Raw genomic sequence first — 27,578 nt, 5'->3', positions numbered from 1 at the left:
TTTTCAAAAGGATTCAACCCAGGATTTCTTTAAGTTGCCAAGTTCCTAAATTAATTTCAAATCAGTTTTAATTTACAAAATATTGACCTATATACTTTTTTTTTTTTTCAGAAACCCAGCTACTGTTAATTCTTCTTAGATACAATATAATCTAGCTAGGGAGATAAATAACCAGACTACAAGGATTCTTTAAATATAAGGTCATGTGCTACTCATCTCTATACTCTTAGGACTGCTATATCTTCAATGAATTCATATGTTGTTGAATTGCATATGATGAAGTATTTATGTACCTTAAAACACTGTGGGTTGAGCTGAAGACTTGGACCTGGAGTTACTTTGAAATATTCCTCAGTGACAGCCATCATATATGGTATATAAACACAGCCTGATTTTGCAATAAAATAAAATACTATAGAAGAGAAAGGAAAGAAAATCAGTAAATAACTAGCAGAAGGAGGTGAGAAGATCTAGTTAAACTTTTCTAACCTTTTCAGACTGGATGTTTCTGTCTTTGGAGAAGAAACTGAACATTCAGTCCTAACAACTTTTCAAAAGATGATTTAGATGTGATGTGCCTTTCAATGGGCAGTGGTCGTGACCTTACGCTGAGAATATTCCACTGACTTGTGGAACTTCCACAACCCCAGTGCCTGCTCTCTTGGAGAGGTTTCAAGCTATCATCTTGCTTCCAAAAACAAAACAACTTTAACCCTACTTCTTGTGAGGCTGAATGACCAAAAGTTCACTCAGAGAGGTGGCTTTGGGCTGCTCCAAGGTGGCCGAGTGGCACCTGTGCTTTTGTGGAGCACTGTGATGGAGCCATCCCTTAGTGTCAGTTATGGCGACCAGCAGGAGGCAGGGCCATGAGCCAGCCATGGAATGAACTGAGTTACTGTCAGTATTAAATATGTGTTTATTGTGTGGACTTTGCATCCTTAATAAGTCATGATAGTGTAGACCACGTTAAGTTTTAAGAGTAAACAGTTGACATATATAAAATGGAATATTACTTAACCATAAAAAAGAACGGAGTAATGCCATTTGCAGCAACATATAGAGATTGTCATACTGAGTGAAGGAAGTCAGACAGAGAAAGACAAATATCATATGATATCGCTTATATGTGGAATCTAAAAAAAAATGGTACAAATGAACCTATTTACAAAACAGAAATAGAGTCACAGATGTAGAAAACAAACTTATAGTTACCAAGGGGGAAAGGGGGGGAGGGATAAACTGTGAGATTGGGATTGACATATACACACTACTATACATAAAATAAATAATCAACAGGACCTACTGTAGAGAACTGGGAACTCTACTCAATACTCTATAACGATCTATATGAGAATAGGATCTAAAAAAGAGTGGATATATGTATATGTATAACTGAATCACTTTGCTGCACACCTGAAACTAACACAACATTGTAAATCAACTATACTCCAATAAAATTTTTTTTAAAAAAGGAGTAAACAGTTGAGACGAAAATTCTGGTAGAGAAATTCTATGTGCTAGTTGAGGTAGGTACTTGCTGCACATTACGAGAGGGTCACTGTTATGCAATTTTAGCAGAAGGATCCCCTGGTCAGGTCAGGGTCTCTGCTAGCCTAGCCACTGTCCTTTGCATGAATTGAAAAAAGGAGTCCCCTCTGGACAGATGGTGCCCTTCTCCCAGATCAATGCAGACCACACCAGAGCTCACAGCTTGCCAGCAGAGCTTGGACAAAAGTCAGGGTCCACCTTAAACTGCGCTTCTCTATGCAGAGCCCTGGTCCCGTGCAGGTGAGTTTTTCGGAGTGGTGCCACTGCTCACCAAGGTCCAGCTGGCCTCAATCCACCACCAGTCACTGTGCAATGATGTCTGCCCCCACCCACCCCAGGACACAAGCCTCTCCTCTGCTTGGACTACAGGGATGTCTGCACCCACAGTGATGAGTAGCTAGTGGTTCTGCAGACTCTACTCATGCCCAAGCCCTGACACTAATCCTCTCAAGAGGGCAAGAGACAGGCTCTCTTAGGCCACTGTATCTCTCTCTGCATTTATCTGAAATCTTGTCCCCACATAACTTAGGTGCCTGGATCCGGCACCAGCTAAATCCATCCCTGAAAAATATCATCCAAGAAGTGGTTCAATATCACGAGCAGAACTTTTTCCTCCTCACTGAACAGGTGACATCAGCTAGATGCTCAAATGGCCCAGCGTCTTCAAGGGAGAAGATGGCAGAGGTGGCATCACAAGCATTGAGATCCTGCAGTAAACTGTAAGCTTTAGTAAAGGATGGGCATTCCAGGGTTGCATTAGGATTGTTTGAAGAAGGAAAGCTTTGGGGCTTTGGGCGTGGTGGCTTGTCTTGGGAGCCTCTTTTCCAGAAAATGTCTAGAGACTGTGATGTTTCAGGAAGGGTTCTAACCCGATGAAGTTACCGTATCTAGAACTACAACACGCCCATTCCAGTTACAATCATTCATCAGAAACCAGGGGGCTGCCCTAAGAAAGCAGAAACATGTGAACTTGCAACCAAGGACGGCTGGACCACAAGTCTGATCTGGGCAGCTTCCATCTTTCCTGTGTGTGTAGGGACACCTGCTCTGAGCGAGTCACTGATGATATTCCCTGAGCCTAACCTGATGGAACGAATACACTGAAAGGTTTGACCTCAAATGCCTTTAAAGGGCAAGCTCAGCTAGAGAATTTAAGTTACAGAGAGTTTTCAGAAAAAAAAATTGGTTGTGATATTGTTAAACACAAAGGACACAAACACACATGCTAAATAAAATGATCAAATAACCACAAAAGCACAAAGCACGATGGCAAATGTATCAACTAAAAGCTCTGTCATACAGCACCATAACCTCGCAATGATTCAAACGCTGAACAACAAATGACAACTTTAATATATACCATTAATAGCAAAATGTCTGCTTTACTGAAGAAAAAAAAACTATCTTGCTCTAAGCAGTTTTGAAATGAATATTTGATTCAAAACTTCCCCTGTGCATATAATCGCATGCTAATTTACATTTTAATTACTTCCTAAGAAATCAAAAGCATTTGTTGACAGTAGAACATAATGTCAGCTTCACGGTGCACTGTTGGTGGATGCTTAATGAACTTAATTAGACAATTAGTGATGTTAATTATCCTTCTATTATGAAGATAAAGCTGTCTCACTAATGATGCACTTGGTAAAGAAACATCATTAAAGGTATCAGTGTTTGCTTTGTTCATTTACTTCTATTTTTCAAACTCCTGTAACAAGGACTTGTGATAGCCTAGTAACGTTTAAGACTCTTAAAATGGAAAAAGAAAAGCCACTGTTTCCATCAGCCCGATACTGTCCTTCCCCCTCATTTTGGATACTAATACTGTGTTGGTGACGGGGCTGCTGTTTCAAATCCCCTGCTGTAGGGGTCTCCAGCCTATAGTCAGTTGTGGTATGGAGTTTCTGGTTCAAACCATGTCCTTCCTTTGGGCTCTAATATAAATTGTTTTAAGAATGGGATGTGTGGGTGTGTGCGTAAAGAAGAGAGATAATGAGAGGGAGTCTCCTGGTTGAGTGCCCAGAACACTGGAAGAAAACCTAAGGGGCTAATTCACACACACACACACACACACACACACACACACAACCGTTGCCCTGGCCTCGGCTGCATTTCTACGACCCTACAGTGCTGTGTTCTCACCTCCACCACCAGGATGCTTTGCTGCCCTGGGAAGCTCCATTCTGAATATGGTGTTGGAACACAGCTGCCTGCATGACCAAAGGGCTACAACACATAACATACACACTTTACTTTCAGCTGAAGTGAAGAAGGAAACTTCAGAGGTTTAAGAAATAAGATACTGGACTTCACCATTTTTCTCTTTCTTGCATTCGAATACCACCACAACCAGAGCGTAATGGAAGTCCCTTCTGGAAGTAATCCTAGTTTAGACACACCATGACGAGCTCTAAGGCCAGGCTGGGGACAGTGGCATTATTTTTAGGGTCAGTAATCTCGGGAAAAGCATCAAGAGAACGTGTCATTGGCAGTCTCGCCCGCCCACCACAATTAAGAAAACCAAGATTCCATTTAGTAGAAGATCTCAGTAACAATGCTCACATCAGTAGAGGGGTTTATACTTTACAAAGTCTTTTTTAAAAATTATACTTTCATTCGTTTCTGAGTGGTTTTACTCCTCTAACAGAGAGTCTCATTTAATTACTGGCTCACAAGACGTTTAGCCCCACAGAGCACTACTGGGTTTTCCAACAATTTAGCACTGCGATTTCTCACAAAGTCCGTGTTTGCAGGTTTTCTGAATCACTCTTCTCTTCTCCATGGTTTCCAATGGTTTGTCCCTCCAGCCCCGCTCCTCCCTTGATTTGCTGACACAAGCTGTCTTTCTGTCCTCCCGCCCTACAGCGAGGACGTATTATCAAGACCTCACCAATCTCTGGGTCCTCTCACCCCTTCAATTTTAGAAGTTCTCATGCATCTTCATTTTCCCCCAAATTTAGGCTACCTGCTTCCCAACATCTCTCTTAAAGGCACATTCATCTCCTGGGAAAGTCTTTTTTTTTCCTTGCCCAACATCATGTTGAATTTACAACAAGTTTAAGTAAAAATAGTCCCTGTGATGACCTTCTAAATTTCAGAATTTTAAAATTTCCTACACCTCCTTAAAGATTTTTGATTATAACTCTTTTACAGTAGAACATCTCTGGGAATTCTAACTTCCGTTTTCATAGTTGCTTTTTGACTTCCTTGGCTGGTCCCCTCAACTCCACCACTTACTTCCCCTTCATTTCAAAGCCCATTCTTTTCTATTTTCAAAAAACTCTTCTTAGCCCTGGGGTGCTCCTGACTCATGAGCCTTTTGCCCAGGTGAGTGAAATCTGAGGCTTCCACCTCAAGGGCTGTTCACCCCTGGACACAGAGGTGCCAAAACACTGAACTGGAAAGCATTGTGTCCCATCAGACCTCAACCTCCTTCCTGAAACAGGGGAGTGGGATTCTCGGGGACTCACTGCACCTTCAGCCTCAGCAAGACCGAAATCTCTCAGCAGCAGGAGACCAATGCAAACACGCCAGAAAGCAAGACCAAGAGCAGCTTGATCACTCCCACAGTGACTGCTCAAGCCTTGCAATGCTGCATGCTTGCTTCCCCTGCAATTTTTATTTGGGTTCCATGACTTCCTTAAAGAGAAAATAAGAATACAGGAACATTTACACATGTAATGATACGATGTCTGGGATACTGCTTCATAATTATTCTGTGCACAGGGAGAAAGCAGGTAGGGATCGAGAAGAGACAAGATTGGCCAAGAACTGAAATTTGTGGAAGTGATGGATAGATACATGGGGATTCATTTTTTATTTTCCCTACTTCTATATCTGTTTGAAAATTTCCACAATGATTTTTCAAAGGGATAATGGGTGAAGTTCTCAGAGTAGATGGTCAAAAATGTCATTTTCCTCACCAGGGACCTGAGCCAAGGCTGCTTTTAGTATAGCTGTCACCCCATGGCTGGTCTCAGCCAGCATCTCATCCTCCACCAGGGGCAGTGCTGCTCCGTGGCTGCGGGTGAGTGATAGTGGGCCTGGGCACTGCTGGTTTTGCAGGAGGCTCTTGTGCGTCTGGGTGGGTGGAGGCCTCGCCCACAGGGCAGCCCTTAGAGGACCTCATGGGGCCTTGGAGTAAACGTTTAGTGCTTTCGTATTCTTGCCAGGGCAGACATAAAATTCTTGCAGAAACCTGTCTTTGGTATTTTAGCAACTACAGTGTGCGACCCTCTGGCTTTGGGTGCCTTCTCATCCCCTTCTGTTAATTCTCACCTGGCCCTGGCTTCCCTACGTGGGCCATGTGAACATTCTAATATATGGCTTTGAAGACAGCAACTGGAAGCCTGCTCAGTTATCTCCAAAGGCCATGGAAACGCGGCAGACACAGAACCTGGCCCTGCTCCACCGGCTCTTGCTCCTCTCTAAACCCTCTAAGTTTGCTCAGGTGAGGCACACATGGCCCCTGCATGAACAGCTGTCCACACAGAAGGAAGGTGGGGTGAAACCTAGCTCATACTTTGCAGAACAAGACCTGGGTCAGGTGGCTGTGTGCCCCCCACCCCAGAGGGGGTCCCACCTCCTTACAGGGTAGAGGTGGCCCTGTACTCTCAGCATCCACCCTCTGGTCCCCATTCTCCGCAGAGCCCCACAGAACCATCTGAATCACACACCTCCCACACCTCCTACACCTGGGCACACTCTCTTCCCGTGGCCTGATTTAAGAGCCCCGGAGCTAGGGCCTCTGTCTTTGGTGGCCCTCTTTTTTTTTTTGTTCACACCAGCCTTGATTAAACAATTTCTCTTGTGTATTCTTTGGTTTCCACTGCTCCAACCACTGCCTTGCCTCCATCATCTCCCACCTGAATGATGCTACAGCCCCCAGCTTGTCCACTCCCCCAAGAGTCCTAAACTCCAATCTAACCTGTACAAACAGAAATGTGCCATTCCCCTGCTTAACCCCCAACCTATGGGCCCCAGTGCCGCCCTCACCTGCCTCCATGCCCATCCTGCCACCTGCAGCCGCTTTGCCCATCCCCCTGCTCACAGGCCTCACAACCCCTTCCCACTGGACCTCTAGCTCCTGTGTCCCATGTGCCCATTTTCTGTTTGCTGATGTTTAAAAAAAAACAGAGGATGACACACTTTATGTTCTGGAATAATTTTGGATCCACAGAAAAATAATAAAGATAGTACACAGAACTCCTGCTCCTGTCAGCCCTCACCTGGTTTCCCATAACGTTAACATCATACATTGCCAAGGTGTGTCTGCTAAAACTAGGAAACAAACACTGGTTGCTGATGTTTTTTCAACTTGTTTTTAAACAAGAAAGTTTGAAGCTGAGCAGATGAGCAAAGCCGCTCCTCCTGCTGTGAAGAGGGATGGCGGGCAAGAGTGTGTGCTCTGGATCCCTCCAAGCTGAAGGGGGCATGATGAAGTGGCTTCCTGGACACCCTGAGTTGTCCTTTGGTAACCTCAAGGGAGCCCAAGGCCCCAACCTCTGTCCCACAGGCTGACAGCCACAGCCTTTACCCTGGTAGAGACGATGACTTCACGCTTTGATCCCAGAAGGGACTGTGATGGGAGTCAGGGGGAGAAAAGGAAGAAATAACATCTATATATCAGCCTTGCCTCAAAGTTCAGCTCACCTGCCAAGAAGAAAACATTTTCTACTGAAAATGAAGATAGGTAAAAGGCATGAGGAATCGTACATCGTGTGTCTCACTCCAAGGAACAATTTATCAGTGCTACAGAGCTGTCAGCCACTGACATGATAAGGAATAACACCAAATGAATAATGTTTCCTCTAAAACCAACTCCTTTAATTACAAGCCCCTTCTTTCCAGAAGAGAGACAGAAGATGCAGAAACACCAATTTCATGCACTTGTGCCTGAATAATGCCTCCATGCTGCTTTTTCCAGATGGCGACCTTCTCACTGGAGGGACTAATGATGTGGGCATATTTAGGGAAAAACCAATAACAGAGTCTTTAACCATCAACAACAAAAAGCGTGTTATACAAAATGTTCCTTGGGATACATTAGAAAATATCAATTACATTGCTCACCGAGGTGTAATCAGCTGTAATAATCAAAATTAATTTTTAAAAATAATTAAACAGACCCCAGGGCAAATAGTTGATGCTCTTATCCTATGACATCACAGTGTACATATGTACCTGAGAAGTTGTGCCTTCTGTTAGCAACAAAGGCATCTCGCGTGGATGAGTGATGGATGCGGGCTCTGAAGGCTAGTGAGTTTCATCCCAGAGGAAGGGGGGGAGGGGGCTCCGTGCAGCTCCCTACACATTCTTTAAGAACCTTCTATGTACCAGGCACTGTGCCCAGCCCAGACTGAGTTACTGGTAGGAGATGCTGCTCAGTAAAGACGCAGATAATTTTTTTTTAATTAAAGCATAGTCCACTTTGTTTCAAAAATAATTTGTCTTTTAAAATTCCACAAGACAGTATAAGCTGTAGAAAAGATACATAAATCAGGCTGGAGGTAAAATGGGGCTCAATGAGGAAGGAAGAGGCCAGGGAGAGATATGTGTGGGTGTGTACACGTGTTTTGCAGAAAGTTATCCCACTGGGCATGTGCGGTTATACCACTTGGGCCACGCTTATCTCTCTGGCTTCCAAGTGCCCAAATGAAAGAGGAAAACATAATGGTGTCAGAAGTTCTGCTGTGGAAAAGCACAGTCCTTCCTGGCGTTAACAGCTGAGGGAGACATCCCCCAAGGCTGTCCTCTCCCCGCTGCAGTCCAACCACACTGGCCTGTGCTGCCCTATAACCCCCAGCGCACTCCTGACTCTGTGTCTTTGCCCGGTGGTCCTCCCTGCCTGATCACTTTTTCCTGGAGAGCCACGAGGCTCCTGTCCTTCCTTCTCTGCTCTCATACCTCCCTGCCAGAGAGGGCTTCTGCCACCTCCATCTAAGTGGCCCAGAACCTCTCTCATCACCCTCTCCCACTTATCCTGCTCCACTTTTCCTTACTGCAATTAGCACCTCAACATTTACAAATGTATTTATCTTTTTATTGTCTATCTTCACCTCCTAGAATGCAGTCTCCATGAAAGCAGAAAATATGTCAGTTTTTCTCTCTTCTGTAACCTCAGTACTTACAGCAGGGTACAGAATATGCACTTAATAAAATTTGTTGAATGAATGAATAAATGGATGGATGGATGAGACCTCAACTGATGTAGAAGACAGCATCTTCAGCAGCTCGCCTTCACCAACGACAGACAACTTCAGGTATTCCTTCTTCCAGATCTCTCAACGTGAGCCAAGAGCAAACTGTTATAAGCCATTTGTAAACCTACATGGCCCCAAACATTGCTGTTTACTCAAGCTTCTTTCAGATGGGCTGTTTCTCGACAAATCTCCCCAGGACTCGGAGGCACTGAACTGTACCAGTGACAGTGGCCTGGCGGGGGGTGGGGGGTGCCACTGGCAAGACACAGCATCAATAGCCACAGGGGTTCCCATAAAATGTATGTCCATGCCCAGCGTCTCAGCTGTCCCTTCCACAGCTGCCCAGCCAGACTGACCTGACCTCCTGGGGACAATGCTAACTTGGTCAAGGAGTAGATGCTCCAGGGAAGCCCAGGGAAGAGGGGCTGGACCCCTCCTGCCACAAATGGCATTGGTCAGGAGCAAGTGCTTGGGCACAAGTGGGGGTGCTCCTGCTTCCAGTGCTAGGTGCAACTGTACCAAGTGTGAGATGGTCTTGTCTTGCCCTTGGCAGAGAGAGCTATATTGGAATTTTGTAAAGCACTTGCATTTTCCAAGGGCTTCCACATAGTCTAGCGTAAACAGAGTACATTCCCAGCTGCAAACTCAGGAATTGAGGCTTCCAGAGGTTTTGGAGTTGCCTGAGGGTGTGCTCAGAAGTGCAGAGACTATGAATGAAGATCCTGTCTCCACTCTGCCACTTCCTGGCTTCAAAGACCTTGACTTTTTCTTTCAGACTCCATTTCACATCTATAAAATGGGACTAATAATAGCTGTGTGATGTCGCTGGCCCAAGATCTCAGTTATTCACTCAGTCAGCCAGTAAGTCTGTGGACAAATTTAATGAGTCGTGTCTTCCACAAGCCAGTGCACTGAAGACACAGCCTGCTCTCAGCTCTGAACACCAGCGGGGCCGGCCAGCCTGGTCAGTTTCATTTCCTGTCTTTCATTCTATCTTCAGGTTCTTTCTCCATTTGTCCTAAAGCCTATTGCTCCTGAACCTTGGAAAGAAGAAAGCCCCCTTCTCCTGGCGGTCTGGGCACTTACAGGCAGCCCTTCACTCCTCTCTTCTCCCAGTATCCTTCCTTCTTCCTATCAGACACTGACCACAGTGGACAACAGATCTATGGTGACAGCAGGGCCCAGATTCTGAGCACATGAGATTTGGAGTTAACCTCAATCTCCAAAGTTACATGGGCAGAGTTCGAATTGTGTAATGTGTCTGTCAACCGGCTACCCCACTCCCTGGGGAATCCCTTCCCACAGTTTCCCAGTTATTTGTCCCATTGCGCAAGTCAGGAAATAAAGACTCAGGGGTGTTAAGTGAATCACAAACCAAGGTCTCTTGGGCCTAAGGCCATGCCTATTGAATGACCACCTTCTGCCTCTGAAGGTAAGTCGTTGACCCTATCATTAGAACATATGAAAGACTGTATTTTCCAAGGAGAGGCTCAGCAATATTTCCAGTACTATGGGCTCTTGAAAAACCTTGTCACTTCCCTACCAGGATGTAGAGTCTATTGCCCTCCCCATGAACCTGGGCAGAACTCTGTGCCTTTCTAGACCAAAAAGGACTGCAGCGGAGGTGATGCTGCATGGTTTCCAAAGCTGGGTCATGCAAGGCAATGTGGCCTCCACCTCTCTCTCTCTCTCTCTCCATTTTTCTCTCTCTCCTTCTCCCTCCCTATGGAAATTTATCCCTTAAAACCCAGCCACCAGGTTGTAAGGAAGCTCAAGACACATGGAAAAGCCATGTGTAGATGTTCCAGCCAACATCCCCAGCTAAGGTCTCAGACTAGAGCCAGCAGCAACCCCCAGATGTGTGAGTAAGTGAGCTTTCCAATGATGCCAGCCGAGGCCCCAGACATCAGGGAACAGAGACACCCCCAACCCCTGCTGTGCTCCAGATTCCTCACCACAGCATCCACAATCACAAAAACATCATTGTCAGTGTTACCGAGTTTTAGGATGGTTTGATATGCAGCTTTAGAGACATGGACTAGAAAACCCTAACAGCTCAACCCCACATGGCCAAGAGGATCCACCACGTCTCCCAACAATGGCACCAACACTTCTGTCCCCCTTTGTTGTGCCCACACACCCAGCTCCTGCTGAGCTGTGGGTTACGGCTGAGTACACCTGACTCAAAAAGAGAATGGGAACGAGGATTGGTTTGAGTTTTAATGCCAAAAGGAACGGCTGCTCTTGGCACTCAAGTGGAGCCCATATTCGCTTCTGGTTAAAGCTAACCTAAGACCTGACTCCCACAGATGTAGCCTCAACTGGGAAGCCATATGCATTACCCATAAATGCTCAGAAGAACATGGAGTTAGATCACATCCAGTGACAACAGACAGAGAGGACATGATACATGGGGGTTTGAAGCAAATGCCTGATGTTCTCTAAGGAAAAGGGATCTGGGCTCACCTCTGCTTTGCACTCAGGGTTCTTGGTCTGCCGCCCGGGCATCAGCCTCATGGCTGAGGACAAGCTTCCACTCCACGAAGGGACTTTGCTGTGGTGTCCGACACTTGAGCGACTGGCCAGTGACTTCTTTTCAGATGCTGGCGACAGAGAGGCAAAGACCGTCAGAGGTGAAGTTAAGAGGGAAACAAACACACACTATTTCTACAGCTGGCTTGGCTTTCAAAGGGCAAGCCGGGAGCCACAAGCCCAGTGTGTCTGCCTCCAGTAAGGAAAACAGCCCAGGCTACAGGTTTGAATTACTGTGAACTCCGTGATGCTGAAAGACTTAAAACAATATATGAGCCATAACTTGAGAGTAATGACCTCCTTAAAAAGAAACTTAGCCATTATTCCTACAACCGCATTGGCTAACAGAGTAAAAATGTTGAGTCACGGGTAGAATGCAAGGGAGGTTAATATCTTTGGGATGAAGAGTTTTACTTGGAACATGAAGAACCTGAGGTTGCAGGTCACTGCATGACTTGGCGCAAGGTTTCAAACCTGGTAGATGAATATCAGGGCAGGACCTGGCACCCTGAGTTCCAGAGCCCAGGCTAGAGCTCTGACATGGTGGCTCTTCCCTCTGAAAGATGACTAGAATCTGCTGCTTGGTTGGCACCTCCGGCCTTCCTTTCACCAAGATGCAAAGCAGCATTCATTCTTTGTGAGCAAAGATTCATGAGGCTTCAGCGATACAAATCCCACCCACCAGAGGGATGAGATAGAAGGTCTGGTGTAAAAGGCTTTGGGCCCTGAGTGAAACCCTGGGGGAGCCTGGTTCTATGAGACTCAGAAGTTCCATTCCCTGAAGCCAAGTGGACAGAGACCTAGGTAATGCTGCCAGGCCTTGAGCATCATCTCTTCCCAGAGTGGGGTGACCTCCTCAATCTTCACTTCACTCTCTCCAGGTTTCACAGAAAGATCAATCTTGAAGTTATCCTCCAGCTCCTGCCGTCTCTGTGCCACGAGCTGCTGCCAGAGAGCCTGAACAGTCTTTTGGATGTTGTGCTGGACTAAAGGAGAGAGTACATCACACAATCAGGACAGCCTCAGTGCTTCTCCCAGAGACAGCCAGGAGATGGCATATCACGGTTGTTTTTAGGTGCATCATTCTTGAACATCACCCCAGCTTTGCAAGCTCCAGCCAGACAGCAGTCAGTACGTAGAGATGCAGGACTGATAACAATGCCACCAACATCCTTGTGAGCTGGCCTCTCCCCGACCTCTACCACCAAGTCCTGCCTGCTTCACATGTCCAGAGCTGGGAAGCATGATTGATGGGCTCAGTGAGCCTCTTTCTCCCACCCCCAACTCTGTTAGATACCAAACAGAGAGATACCTTGTGTAAGCTCTAGGTAACAAAACAGTTCTCCCCAAAACAGCTCCTTCCAACCTTGACTTTTATGTTGGCCCCTCAGGCGAACAGACACTGAACCCAAGACTGTGCCCAGGGGCCCAGGAACCAAGCCAGTCCTCTCTCCTGGCACTGAATCATGCTTCCAACTACCTACCCACCTCACTGCCCTGGATTTGCAGAGAGACAGACGAATTTACCAAGCCAGTTCTACCTGCTATACCCCATAAACATAATCCCCTGAATTGTGCCGAACTTCCCTCTGATCTTGGGTCACTGGGTCTGCCCTTTGGTACCAGCCTCTACAGTTTGTTTTTCTCACCCTAGGGGGATGGACATTGCTCAGTCCACTCTACTAGTTAAATCCCAAAACGCAAATGCTCATGTTGTAATTAACACTTCAAGACAGTAAACTCTAAACACACAAGATTTTTGAGCACTGGCTTTGGGCACCTATCTAACCAGAAAATAAGGATCCTTGTGCCTACCACCTGGCATCAAGGTTAAGTGGCACAGTTGGCAAACTAAAGTGGTGGAAGAAGGTCTGCTGAGGCTTCCTGCACCAAGAGGGAGAAATCTCTCAGACACATGGATCTGGTTGCCTTTTTTTTTTTTTTCCCCACAAACTGCCATCCTTTTAACTTGACTTGATATTATCGAATCCAAGAATAAACTCCATTAAGCCAGAAATCTCATAAAGTAACGAGCTTCTTTACGCCATTCCCATTTTCTAGAGAAGAAAGCTGAGACATAGATAGGTAATGGCTTGAACTGAATGATATGGCACACCAGTTTCCACATCTAGTGGTCCAAAGGAAAAGTCAAGAGACCAGCTGAGAAGTGAAATCAACTTATAGTGAGGTTCTCTGGTATTTTAGTACACAAGTTCTTAGCCTCACCAAGTCTCACAGAGCTCCTTCCTCATCTATCCATCCATCCATCCACACACCCATCCATTCTATTTCTTGTATACAAAGACCATTCCAATTTTATTCTCTATCAGGTTACCTTGCTGTATTACTACATTGTTCTAGGATTTCCTAGGACGTCTTCTGTCTTTTAAGAATCTTAGTAATATTTGCTTCCTTATCTTAGGAAGAAAAAACTGAAGAACGCAACCCTAGCAGTTCCTGCTATCTTCTACTCCCCCCAAAATAAACGACAAATAAAATGTACCATTGCTCAAGCTTGGGAAGTCTTCTCTTTTTTCTCTCACTTCTTCATTTGGAGAAAGAAAGACTTGATGATAAGGAGTCATTCTATGCTTGGGTTCCAATCCAAATCCTTCTGGATAACTAGTAGACAAGAGATTGTTCACTATGAACTCCAGATTCTTTGGGATCATTCCATTGTTCTTTATTACAAATAATAATCTTGCAAACTCAGTACACATCAATATGAAAAAAAACTTGTCTAATCAAGTTAAAGCAAACACCTATGACAACTTCCATGACAGGTATTATACAAAAGCATTCTAGAAAAAAAGAAGAACACCTTCTCTTTGTCCCTATCTTATTAAATCCAATCTATGCTCCCAAACAGACCTCCTCAACCTCTCCTGCTTTATACATCATGAGAACTGGTCATTTCTTTCTGCATTAAACTCTGCCTTTGCTTGGCGCTAATCTCATCCCTCATGGAATGGGGCCGGGGCCAGCTTCATGGGCCTGTGACCTGTGCAGCTGTGTATGGTCTGAACTCAGAAGGGTCCCATATTTGGGCTCTGCTGTCACCATCTTGAAATTCTTAGTAATTTTTGAATAAGAGCCCCGCATTTATACTCTGCAGGAACCCTGCACATCATACAGCTGGTTTGAAGTGGGGCGAAGTGGTTTACATATTAAGTTCCCCATGGACCATGTGCTCCAGAACTCCTGGCCATGTTCATGTCCAAGTACCCTCTTCTCTGGGCCCCTCACCCAACCTTGCAGAACAGACACTCAGTACAAGTTTGTGGATTGAACCAAAAATGACAAACAAGGAAATGAAAAATAACCAGCATATAAGGATGTCCATTCTTGAAATTTCTAGAATGAAGTCCCTTTGGACTTGGGAGGCCGCTTTGCCATCCAGAGGGATTTGAGGAGGGCAGAACTTCAAGCACACAAGTCGGCAGGCATTCTGCTCCTCTTACCCATGCTTCCAGTACGGATAGGGCCTAATTCTTGAAATACAGAAAAGAAAGAAGCACTTCCCCAGTTTAATCCATACACTGAAAATGGATTATTTTATTTCAAACAAATAAAAAGGCAAATACCTCCTCTGGGCTAGGAGTGTTTTCCAGTGCTTCCCAGAGTGTGTTTAGACAAGTCAACTCGTGGTTTGTAACGTTCAATAGTCAACTCGACAGGATTTGGGTTTTTTTTTTTCCAAATAATCAAATTTGTACTGGGATAAACACAACTGAGAAAAGGACAAGAGTAAAGTGTAATATCTCACAGTCCTCTCTTCCTCAACATGGTTCTATTAATAAGAGATAATATTCTTAGGCAGTATAATGCCAAGGCACACATGATGTATGATATATACCTACCACCACACAGAGGGAGAGAGAAAGTGCACATACACAGAAAAATCTAACGTTTTCTAACTTTGAACTTCAGGAAAGGGATTTAAATAGCTTAATTTAATAATTTAATGTATTTGTACTAGTATTTCTTATACAAGGATGTTTATGGATGTCATTTTATATCACAAATTGTGTGTGTATGTCTGTGTATGTGTGGTTTTTCGGTTTGTTTTTTTTTTCCTGCAAGCAAAATTATTCCTGGCTTGCATGATTTAATTTATTATATATTTTCCCATTCTAAGATTTCATTTATCAAAAGTGAGTATTTCTGAAACCTGGCTGCATCATAAAATCAATTTATGTATTTAATGTTGGAGTTTTCTGCCTGCCCCTCCCCCCCCAAATTAAATCAATGAAGTATCTTACAGCCTGAGAATTATGGAAATACGGTAAATTATTATCTCATGATGCTCCTAGCTGCTCAGTCACATGGACAGGTTTGAGGACTACTTACCGTATTATCAAATATTGCACATAATTTGGACAACCAGATAAACAAAAGGATTGTATCATCTATAATTGATCGACCTCAATCAAGTGTCCTCTAAAGCTTTCTTTCCTGCATTGACCACTGGCAAGCAAGGAGACAAGTGGGCAGCTCTAACCTTCTTGCACTGAGCAGCAGAAGACAATGCATGAGACACATGAGGAAGCTGGCGTTAGAATTATAGGTGGCAAAGATAATGTCCCAGTGTTCCTGAAGAAATCCCAGGATGTTGAGAAGGCTGAGGCATTCGGAGAGGGACTGCTGGGGCTTGGAGAGGCAATAAAGAATGACTTTATTTAAACTGCTGTATAGAGCACCGATGACAGCGTCTCTCTGAGAAGAGGCGTTCTCGATGACCTGTGTCATAAAATAAACACACACAGACACATACGTGTGAACACCTTGAAGTTTAGATACTAACCCAGTTAACTGTGAAAATGATACAATCCCAGATTCTTTTCTGCATTTCAAAAAGTGACATTTCTAAAATCAAAAAGGACTAAACTTCCTCAACCCTGGAGCTTCTATTTAAGTGGATGATCAATAAAGGGAATTCAAACGTTTAAATTTACCAAAAATTGGTGTTAAAAAATTAAAAGTTTACCACAGTCATATTATGTAAAGTAGACATGGGACCACAGATTTCTGAAATACTGGTAACATGGTTGACATTCAGTATATAAGAACATGCTATTAATAGGGTCTAGTTTTAAAAAATGTTATTAATACTAGTTATCAGGTACAGATTGTTACAATATTCCAGTTATCATGCTAAGCATTTCTGCATTTGTGTGCGTATGTTTACATATATTGCATCATTTAAACATAACAACATCGTGAAGTAGACACTAAGATTATCCCCCCTTAGGGGTAAGAAGGCTGAGAGTCTGAGAGGTAGGAGAGGTAGGTGGTCAGCAAGAGTCAAACCCACACCAGACACTTGAGCCATGCTCTTAACCACTGTATCTTCTAAAGGAGATGTGCGTCCAGTGGATTTTAGTTCATGAGAGATTTAGAGGGGGAAGGCAGAAGGTCCTGATTTGTGGCCTTAACACTGAAGCCATCCATCTGTTTGGCTTCACTGAAAAGAATCCATAGAACAAAAATTATGTGCAAAATGTTTCAGTCTATTAGAAAGTTCATTTGTTAGTTACAGATTGCTCTCTTCAAATCTCATAGGTAATGCAAGTGTTTATACTAATTAAATTTTATTTATATCTTCTGGAATTTAGGGTTCATGTTTTTATCACCATCCTCTCCTACTCTACAGACGGGTCACATCTTTCAAACTGAAGTTAAGAGGTGTGCGAGTCACAGGCAGCGAGCAGGAGAGAAGAATGGTAGATGTGGGCAGTGAGAGTTCTTGAGCCTGGCACCCTGCTGAAGACATATCAGCCCCAGGAGGCACCAGCTCTTTGATATTAGCTCTGAGTATTTGCTTAGACCACTGGGGAGCTGCTATAGATTGAATGTTAGTGTCATCACCCTAAAATTCATATGTTGAAACCCTAGCCCCCCAGTGTGATATATTTGGAGATGGGGGTCTCTTGGAGGTAATCAGGTCATGGGGATGGAGCCCTCATGATGGGATTAGTGCCCTTATAGGAAGAGATAAGTGAGAGCTTGCTTCCTCACTCTCTCCATCATGTTGAGGGTACAATGAAAAGATGACCCTCTCTAAAACCAGAAAGAGAGTCTCACTGGACAACAGATCTGCTGGCACCTTGATCTTGGACTTCCTAGCCTCTAGAACCCCGAGAAGTAAATGTTTGCTGCTAAGTCACCCAGTCTATGGTACTCTATAATAGCAGCCCAAACTCGCTAAGACAGGAGCTCAGTGGCTACTCTCATTTTCAACACGACCTCCCAAGAATCTGATTTTACTCCCCTCAGAGCTGACAAGGGATAGTTCTCCCTTCTAGGAGTTTTTTTTTTTTTTTTTTTTTTTTTTTTTTTGCGATACACGGGCCTCTCACTGTTGTGGCCTCTCCCGTTGCGGAGCACAGGCTCCAGACGTGCAGGCCCAGTGGCCATGGCTCATGGGCCCAGCCACTCTGCGGCATGTGGGATCTTCCTGGACCGGGGCATGAACCCGTGTCCCCTGCATCGGCAGGCGGGCTCAACCACTGTGCCACCAGGGAAGCCCTAGGAGTTATTCTTGAAGAAACCTCTGAATACATTATTTTCAGGTTGCCTAGAACTGGGCATCAGCAGACTGACTATCACTCTGGGAACTGTGCCAAGGCCCAGTCCTGGGGTCTGCATGTGACTCCACAGACAGAAGGGGGCTGGGGGCACTGATGTCATTGTCTCTACAAGGCATGAAGAGGAAGGAGAGGGGCTCTCCTGGATTCTGCCACAGAGAATGCACCGAGAGCTGCAGGCAGGAGCTGCTGGAGACGGATTTCCGCTTAGTAAGAGAAAGTGCTTCCCAACAATCACAGGTGTCCTGGTGACTGGAACCCCCTTGTACCATAGAGAGCTCCTCACACAAGGATGGTTCAAGGAAACAGTGAATGGCCACTTGTCAGGAAAGGTTTCCAGAATGAAATGAGAAGGACCAAAAAAAGGGTTCAACTCTAGAATTTTGAGATTGTTTGAGTCTTTGCATATGCGTGTGTACACATATACAATGAAGAATGCGTACACATGTGCACACACATACTTACATCTAGGTGTATCTACAGGCATGCACTGGCATGCATAGGTATGTATGGAGATGGAGAAAGAGAGGGAAAGCACATGCAAGAAAAACAGGACCAGGTAAAAATAGACTCTTTCTTCAAATTCAGGAAGGCCCAAATATGACAAATGGAGGTGGATTTTATAGAAGAAAATGAAATAGAACTTTTGGAGATAAAGACCTTTTTCACCCTTTGTTGATGAGGAATAACAATAATTAAGATTAAACCAACATTCACGGTAAAAACCCAAAGGGGGGTGTGCAGAGTTTAGGAGGTGCCTGTGCAGGGGGCTGCGGCCCCTAATCACCGAGATGGATCTCAGGTGGCCCAAGGTGAGAACACTGCAGAGTGCTCAACATCTACTAGGTATTAACCTGGGCGGTAACGGTCCTCCTCCTTCCTCCCACCCATCTCAGATTCTATTTCCAGGAAGGACAGCAGGTCAATATGAACCAAGTGGACAGCAGCCAGCAGTGTCATACAGATACCTGGTGGGTCAGCAGAAGCCTTACCACCACGGCCAACCTGAGGTTCTTACCAACATTATGTGCTCCGTGATGAAGAGAAGGATGTGCCTGGGGTCTGCTGAGAACATTCCACTGTACAGCTTCTCCACCAGCTTCTGGACGAACTGGGAGATGCTGGCAAGTGAAGGAGCAGCAGCAGCTTCTGCATTTGGCTGAGGCTCTCTACTGCCTGGGGGTTGGGGGAGGGTGACAGACCAAGGCTGAGAAATCATCAGTCTAAACTGCCTTCTCTCCACAACAATCTCCAAGCCCCTCTTGGTAACCAACCACATCTTACTCACCTCTGTACAGCCCACTGTAACCCTGTGCGTACTCTGTTGCTCCAAAAATGGGGTCTTATATACAACAGGTGCCCAATGAACACACATTTATTCAAAGTAAATCAATCCTGAACAATCAGTGATATAAACCAAATGGGGAGAAGGCAAGTACAGAGCAGCATTTCTTCCAGTGGCCATTTGGAAGAAGAGTGGGTGAGAATTTAAGGCATACGGTAATGGGAAGGCTGTCATGGTGACCCAAGGCCCTGCTGTTATTTGGACAGAGGATGAAGCTGTAAGGTCGGGTCATCTACCTGTGCTCACCAACACAGCAGGCATTGTGCTCAGACATGGATGCAATGATCTCAGTTAATCTTTAAAGCAACCCTCTAGCCACGATTATCCTCCTCACTCACAGGGTCAGGCACCTGCCCGGAGTAATACCACCGTCCAGTGACAGAACCATGCCCAGAAATGGGCTACCAAGCTCACGCTTTTCATCACTCCACTACCCTACCACACTTCAGATACCCCAGAAAACCAAAAGTCAGGGCTTCTGCACTGTGGGGCAAGAGGAATCCAGAAGATGAGCTGCATCACTAAGGATTCCATGACTCAAGAACCACAGAAAGAACTTTTGTTTAATCTTGTCGGGAAGGTACAGCTGCCCCGGAACCAAATGTTCTGAATGAAGTTTCAGTTTGAACTTCTTAGGGGCAATGGGAGCGTCTTCATCCGGGTTCATTCATTTAAGAAACATTTGCTGTGCCCAGGCATAGGTGAGCAGAAGAATGTTAAATTCAGGTTGACATCTTGACTCCCCTCATAGGAAGAAGAAAATTCTACTGAAGCTAGAGGCGAACTGATTTTGGCTCAGAGAACAGGACTTGCCATCTCTGACTGACCCAACAATGGCAGGGGTGACATGGATAGTAGTAAGTATGCCATCCCTGGGGTCTCCAAGCAAGGTCACTGAGCTCTTGCTGTGAACAACAAGAACAGGTGGAGGGCATCTTCCTGTGGTTCCTAAAGCGCCCTACAGTCCTGCAGCCTAGACTTCCTCTAGAGTCCTGGGGTCAGTGGCTGGCAGGATTGTGGCTGTCCTGCTCAGCTGTCAGCAGCTTTATGTCATGAACAGGAGGAGCAAGTCATCCACCCCCACTCACCTCTAAGCACTGGTGCCTGACCTCCACTCATCATGTGAAATATTTCCATGGTGGAAAGCAAGACCTCAGATTGAAAGTCTCGCTTCTGTTGGCCGGTGGCATTGTCTGGAGAAGCCTGGAAGTAAACCCTGGATTAAGACAGCAGCCACATGGCCACGATGTTCACTCAGTGCCCACCAGGTCCCTCTGCCTGGCCCATATGCTAATACTGCCAGGGCTGGGAGTCTGGGCTGCCAACAGCTCACAACTGCCCCTTCTCTGGAGCACTGTCCTCTGCTGACCAAACTGCCTCAACCGGGAAGCAATGCCTACTTCCTAGGGCAAGGAGGCAAGGGGTGGGGGGCCCACAGCCAATGACCACCTGTCAGGTGCCTTAACGTGGGGCCAACTCTGGGATGCAGATAGCACACTACTGCTCTGACCCAGGCTACTTCTGAGACCACTTCCTGGCAGGTTCTCCCCTGTTCTCCTCTGCATCCCTTCTCTGCTTTCCTGAGAGCATCGCCCCCCCAAAAGTACTTCCACAAAATCCCTGTCTCAGGCTCTGCTTCTAGAAACCTGGCTAAGACCTGCCCTCATTCATCTATTGACTTGCTGCTTGGTGAGCTCCCTGCTCTGCCGGGGCCTGTGGTTTCCAGAGGATGTCCTCCCACCAATCACTGCAGTGCCAGGAGAGGTTCCTGACCACAAGCCAACTGGCATGGACAGGCCTGGATGAGCTCTCTCAAGAGATCAGCCCTCAGGTCTCCCTGGGCACACCCCGCCCTCATGGTGCCCATGCCCTCCCGGTGCCCATGCCCTCCCACAGCACAGAGCCCAGTGACACCCTTTCCAACCCACCTCCAGGAGCACCTCCAGCGGCAGCCACTGCTTGGGGTTGGGAGCCCCAATCAAGAGCTCCCTCAAGAGTAGCTGCATGAATTCCCTCAGCTGCTTCCGGGTGGGATGTGACTCAGCAGGAGCCTGCAGACTCTTCTCAGTGCTGTTGCCTTCAGGCTCGGCCTCAGGACTGCTGGTGTCCTGGGTAGCCTCTGTCACGGCCCCCTCAAAGACAAGAGAACCCCAGCATGAGCGGCCTACCCTGCCTCAAGGCACTCTCACATCCACCTCTGAGGTGTGCACGGTGGGATCCTCATCAAAACCATTAACATGTAAGGAAATTGAGGCTCCGAGGAGGTAGGCAGCTCGCCCAGAGTCCCAGGGCTCAAAGATGGCCTGCTGTGGCCTCCGAACTCCAGATGGGTGGGAGTGATGGACAGAAGCTGGGCACAGAGCAAGAGAGACCTGCAGTGCTCAGCGAGGAAGCCCAGGATGTATCCCGTGCAAGGCACTTCCCTCCTCGGTGCCACAGCTCCCCATCAGTCAAATAGTAATGATGGAAAGGAACGCACAAAGATGTGTGAGGATGCAGTGATGTAGCAATGCCTGGCCCTGATGTACGGTCAAGATAGCTGGTTCCCACCTTCCTGTGGGGCCCTCACCTTTACTGCCTGTCAGGCTCTGCTGATGTTGACAGATACGACCCTCAGGTGGAAAGAGGTAGGACTTCAGCCAGTCCTGGCGTCCAAGTCCCTGAAGTGCCTTGGCCTTCACTTTCTCAGTTTTATATTTATAAAAATATTGGGAGATAAATGAGATGGGGGTCATTAGCCCAGATACATCCTGGAAGACATGGAGATGCTGGGAGGCCAAATGACACGCCCAAGGACATGCGGCCAGGGATGCCTGACTCCTGGCCCATGAACTTTTCATGCAAGTTTATCTGTTGGTTTCTCCCTTGGCTCATTCATAAAATTAATGCAGCAATTCTTAATTAAGCCATAAAATGAACTTAACAGCACCTAGGGAGGTGATGACTGCATTAATTAGCGCCACGCGGCCTTGACTGGAAAGACGCCATATAAAATCATAGCAAATCAAAACCCTTTTGGCCACCAGCGTTCTGCATGCAGAAAGTCTGTCATGTGTTCTGTGCAACAAAGGCCTTTTGGAGCCGACCTGGAGCTGAAACAAGGCAAGGAGCTATGGGGATAAGAGCTCTGGAACTGGGGCCTGTCTCATCCACAGTAGGCTGGGAGGTGACTTTGGGCCAGGCCCTCCCTCAGGCAGGAACTATTGAGCGTGGGGAGGCAGAGCCCTGGGTCAGAGTGTGCTTTGTGGCTGCTGGTGGGCAGCCGGCTGGAACCCTGACTTAGCAGATGGCGAGCCTGGCCTGTGGGCGAGGGGCTGAGGTGGGGATCTGGGCTGGGAAGTTCAGGCCGTTGACTCCAGGGCCCAGCCCACTCCAGGTGGGGGGAGTGGTGAGAGGCAGTCTGTAGGGCTGCCTGCCTGGCTTCTGGACGGGAGTCCCATTCCCCACCCGCTTCAGTGCTGCTCACAGTGCCTTCCTTTGCTCTTTTTTTTTTTTTTTGCGGTATGCGGGCCTCTCACTGCTGTGGCCTCTCCCGTTGCGGAGCACAGGCTCCGGACACGCAGGCTCAGCGGCCATGGCTCACGGGCTCAGCCGCTCTGTGGCATGCGGGATCTTCCCGGACCGGGGCACGAACCTGTGTCCCCTGCATCGGCAGGCGGACTCTCAACCACTGCGCCACCAGGGAAGCCCCCTTTGCTCTTTATTGCATCTTTTTTTACTTACTTTTCTAGTATGTTGCTTTAGTTGATATTAACCCATCAAACTATTTTATCTTTTTGCAAATCTTCTACTACTTACATTTTGTCTTTTTATTAAAACTAAATACTCAAATTTTATTAGGTCATTTAATGTTATTTTAAACTGACTGATGGAAAGGACATGGGCTTTAGGGTGAGAGACTGAGGTGTAAATCTTGGTTCTGTCACTTATTAATCACATAAGCTGTGTCATGTTTCATCTCCTCAACCCTTTTGTGAGATAGGTCTCATCGTCCCACTAAACCGGGAGGAAACCAGTCTGTGCCGCTTCACCTCCCTGAATCTCCCCATCCCCTTTAACACCTCCTGTGTCAGGGCATGTTAGGGGATGTGAAGCACCAGGCTCAGGACTGTTGTAGGTGCTCAGGCTGGCACCATGAATACACTTCTAGAAAAGAATAGCTAAAAGAGCAGGTTCATTCACTTGGTCATTTAGCAAATAATTACAGAGCAAATATTACCTGACCTCACTGTGCTTCACATGGCTTCCAGACCCTCTACTTACCAACATGCCTAGCGTGTTCCTTTGGCTACAGTTACTGATTTGTAGACAGGCGTCGCTAATTCACTCTCCCTGGCTGGGTTTCACCTCCTATTCAGATTTCTGCTCTTCCTCCTCCTGCACCTGCCTTCACGCCTGTCCTCGCCCGCTCCTCTCAGATGCTTTTAGCCCACTGAGTCCCCTGATCGGCTGGGACTGGCTCTTGCTCTCAAACTCACTCACATCTCTTCCTGTAGAGCCCTCTCTACCCCCACACCCACACTTTGTCCTCAAGACCCAGTTGGTCCCCCTGCACTCCCAGCTGGGCCTTGGCAAACCCTCTGATTGAAAGATGCCGTGGCCTGCAAACAGGACAAGTGTGCTGCAAAGAAGATGGGACACTGTGACAGTTCCACCCCTCCGCCGGCTGGGGCACCGTCCGCAGGTTTCCTGGGATGGAATCTGTTCTTTCATACGATCATCAATGTGTGGATATTCCATATAAAACTGGACTTGATCTACCATCAAATTTCTCATTACTGAGATTCCTGACGAATCAAAAACTTATTGACTCTGAGAGCCAAAAATGACCTGAAGCATCATCTCATAAAGAGAAGGAAAATTACCCGAGTTGTTTACTGAAGGTTTCAGCTAAGTTGCCTTAAATGTATTTTAATTTGGGGAGGGGTGGGGAGGAATTCTGTCCTTTGCCCGTGAAGGGTGATGACGCTCACCCCTGCTCTCACCGGGGTAGGGCAGAGGCACGTCCTACCTGATGGGCTCCCAGGGGGAAGGTGACTGCAGCCAAGGTCTGGAGGAACTCTGGGGCCCGCCAGGCCGGATCCTGGGGGTAGGTGCTGTGCACGACGCCAAGGAACTGCAGCACGCTGGCTGGGAATGTCTGTTCCCAGGCGCTGTCTCCAGAACCTGTCAAGGGCTGATCAGGGACACACTTCATGAGAGGCGGTGCATGACTTGGGGCTGCATAGGAACCAGAAGATTTGAAATCTAGGGGGATGACCTCCTTTCTGAGACTCTCAACAAGACGCCTTACTGCAAGACACCTAAAACTGTGGATTAGAACAGGATACTTGTCATCAATTGAGGAAGGGTTTAATATGCTCAGGCTTGCTCTAAGGGCTTCACACAAATTCCTCTTCTCACCTCACAACAACCCTCTGAGGCACGTTTTGTATTTACCCCTATTTTACAGATGGGAAGACAAAGACACAGAGAGGTTAAGCAGTATGTTAACGTTCAACCAGCAGATAAGGGGCAGAGCCAGGAGTTGAACCCAGGCAACCTGGTTATAACGTCCCCATACGGCCTCTACGTGGTGTGACATGGCCTCTATGCTCAAGGAACTTGCCAATTAGGGTTGACGCCAGCCTTCCCCAGCTCAGTGCTAATACTCCCAGTTACAGAGCCTGGACAAACCCTGTCCAAGGCTGCTAGGGCTTGAGGAGCCCCTTCCCCACCAGCCAGGGCTCTGGAGTAGATCATGTTGCACTGAAGTGATACCCAGTACCCTGAGGGGACCCAGGCACCCGTTTGCCTCAAACCATAACCTGGTCTTGGCCACATGGCTGAGCCTCCATCGTGGCTGCACACTAGCGTCTTGCTGGAGCCCAGCTCCCTTAACCAGCTGTGGCCAGTCACTCTTTCTGGACACTAACTCCAGCCTCCGTGTGTCCAGCTGCTGCCTGAGGTCCTTCTCTGTCCTGGATGGACAGCCTGGAACTTGAAAATTGAGCAACCTTAATATCAGGGTCATTCCCTACATAGCCACGCCAACAACTAGACTGAATGACCCTCAGCCTCTACTCCTGTGGACGTTACAGGTGGACGTCGGGTCTTCCTCTTGCCAGTTCCTCATCCCCAGCCCCTCCCACCGCAGCTTCATCATTTCCCAACCAGCCTGCCTCGAGTCCTGGCCCTGTGTGCATGAGGTCGCATGTCCTGTTTACCAATTAGGTACCAAATGTCTGGAACTAAGCCTCATTCTAGAAAACTCAAACCTAATTGAAGAAAGAAAGGCAATATGTATGGGACAACTAGAGAGAGGTGTAAAATCTCATTTCCGAGATCTTGTGAGGGTTTGGTATGAGCTGAGCAGGCAGGCAGAGGAAACCTCCTTCTGAAGTCACCTGCACCTGGCTTCTCCACCAGGTTCATACAGCACGATGTTAGACTTAGCGGGAGGACCAGAAGTCAGAGTTCAGACAGATTTTCTGGAGCTAGTAGGCCTGGTTTGAATACTGCCTCTGCTGCTTACTAACAGTGTGGTTTTGCACCACTTTCTTAATCCCCCTACACCTCCAGTCCCAACTCTGCAAAACAAGGATCATAATATGACCTATTTCATAAGACTGTCATAAGGATTAAGTGAGACATTTTAGTGCTTCAGGCCTATTTTCACAGTGATTAGCGCAGGGTAAATACAGAGGATGCTGGGAGATGAGGTCAGATATAGAGGACTTGGACTTTTGGAAGAATTTGGATTTGATATACTAAGAAACAGACATCCCCTGAAGGTCCTTAGGCAAGGTAGTGCCCTGGAATGAAATGCTAATGCTGGACACACGTGCCTCCACCGTGCCCTTGCTCTGTGACCCTGCCTGAGTGAGTTAACCTCCACAGCTTCAATGTCTACATTTGCACAAGGGAGAGAATGCTGTCTGCTCCCAAGGATAGGTGCACATAGCAGAATCACTAACAACTACAAGACGACAATGTTAAATATTGACAAGGACCAGGAGCAACTAGAACCTTCCCAGAATAAGAGCTGGTGAGTGTAAATTGGCACTTCACTTTGGAGAACTATTTGGCAATATCTACTAAAACAAATCATGTGTAAAGATTATAACCCTCAACTTCACCCTGCATATATTTCCTACAGAAAGATGTATGTCCACCAGAAGATATGTACGTAGCAGCTTTATTCATAATATTTCCAAATGGAAACAACCTAGAATGAATATATAAATAGTGATCCATTATCACAATAAAATACTACTGAACAATAAAAAAGAATGAACCAAGATGGTGGGGGAGTAAGACATGGAGATCACCTTCCTCACCACAAATACATCAAAAATACATATATATGTGGAACAACACCTACAAAACACCAACTGAACGCTGGCAGAAGACCTCAGACTTCCCAAAAGGCAAGAAACTCCCCACATACCTGGGTAGGACAAAAGAAAAAACAGAGGCAAAAGAATAGGTGCAGGAGGGGACCTGCACCTCTGGGAGGGAGCTGTGAGGGAGGAAAAGCTTCCACACACTAGGAAGCCCCTTTACTGGTGGAAACGGGGAGTGGGTGGAGGGGAAGCTTCGGAGTCACAGAGAGCGCAGCAACAGGGGTGCAGAGGGCAAAGCAGAGATATTCCTGCATGGAGGATTGGTGCTGACCAGCACTCACCAGCCCGAGAGGCTTGTCTGCTCACCCGCTGGGGCAGGTGGGAGCTGGGAGCTGAGGCTTCGGCTTCGGAGGTCAGATCCCAGGGAGAGGACTGGGGTTGGCTGTGTGAATACAGCCTGAAGGGGGCTAGTGTGCCACAGCTAGCCGGGAGGGAGTCTGGGAAAAAGTCTGGAACTGCCTAAGAATCAAGAGACCATTGTTTCGGGGCGTGCGAGGAGAGGGGATTCAGAGCTCCACCTAAACAAGCTCCAGAGACGGGAGCAAGCCGTGGCTAACAGTGCGGACCCCAGAGACGGGCATGAGACGCTAAGACTGCTGCTGCAGCCACCAAGAAGTCTGTGTGAGAGCACGGGTCACGCTCCACACCTCTCCTCCCAGGAGGCTGTGCAGCCCGCCACTGCCAGGGTCCTGTGATCCAGGGACAACTTCCCCGGGAGAACGCACAGTGCGCCTCGGGCTGTTTTGCAACGTCACGCTGACCTGTGCCGCTGCAGGCTCACCCCGCATTCCGTGCCCCTCCCTCCCCCCAGCCTGAGTGAGCCAGAGCCCCCTAATCAGCTGCTCCTTTAACCCCCTCCTGTCTGGGCAAAGAACAGACGCCCCTCAGGCGACCTACATGCAGAGGCGGGGCCAAATCCAAAGCTGAACCCCAGGAGCTGTGCGAGCAAAGAAGAGAAAGGGAAATCTCTCCCAGCAGC

The 27,578-nt window shown here is 47.0% G+C and overlaps 1 protein-coding gene across 6 annotated transcripts in view; it reads right to left on the bottom strand.

The window, feature by feature from the left end:
* Window positions 1–27,578, bottom strand: part of WDFY4 (WDFY family member 4) — a 277,338-nt gene that overhangs the window by 121,252 nt on the left and 128,508 nt on the right. For all 6 annotated transcript variants that reach the window (XR_004346205.1, XM_032608330.1, XM_032608326.1 and 3 more), the window contains 8 exons: window positions 24,226–24,390; window positions 21,143–21,346; window positions 20,303–20,417; window positions 18,888–19,045; window positions 15,784–16,022; window positions 13,786–13,904; window positions 12,083–12,268; window positions 11,217–11,353 (listed from right to left, as the gene is read on the bottom strand). Coding sequence is in view for 5 of the 6 variants with exons in the window: in XM_032608330.1 (XP_032464221.1) it covers window positions 11,217–11,353; window positions 12,083–12,268; window positions 13,786–13,904; window positions 15,784–16,022; window positions 18,888–19,045; window positions 20,303–20,417; window positions 21,143–21,346; window positions 24,226–24,390 (1,323 nt within the window). In the remaining variant the exon portion in view is untranslated. The remainder of the gene's footprint in view (window positions 1–11,216; window positions 11,354–12,082; window positions 12,269–13,785; window positions 13,905–15,783; window positions 16,023–18,887; window positions 19,046–20,302; window positions 20,418–21,142; window positions 21,347–24,225; window positions 24,391–27,578) is intronic.

This window comes from Phocoena sinus, chromosome 16, assembly GCF_008692025.1.
Source record: "Phocoena sinus isolate mPhoSin1 chromosome 16, mPhoSin1.pri, whole genome shotgun sequence".
In the NCBI taxonomy this organism is placed as follows: domain Eukaryota; kingdom Metazoa; phylum Chordata; class Mammalia; order Artiodactyla; family Phocoenidae; genus Phocoena; species Phocoena sinus.
Note: the sequence above shows the minus strand (reverse complement) of the source record. Positions and strands in the feature narration are given on the sequence as shown.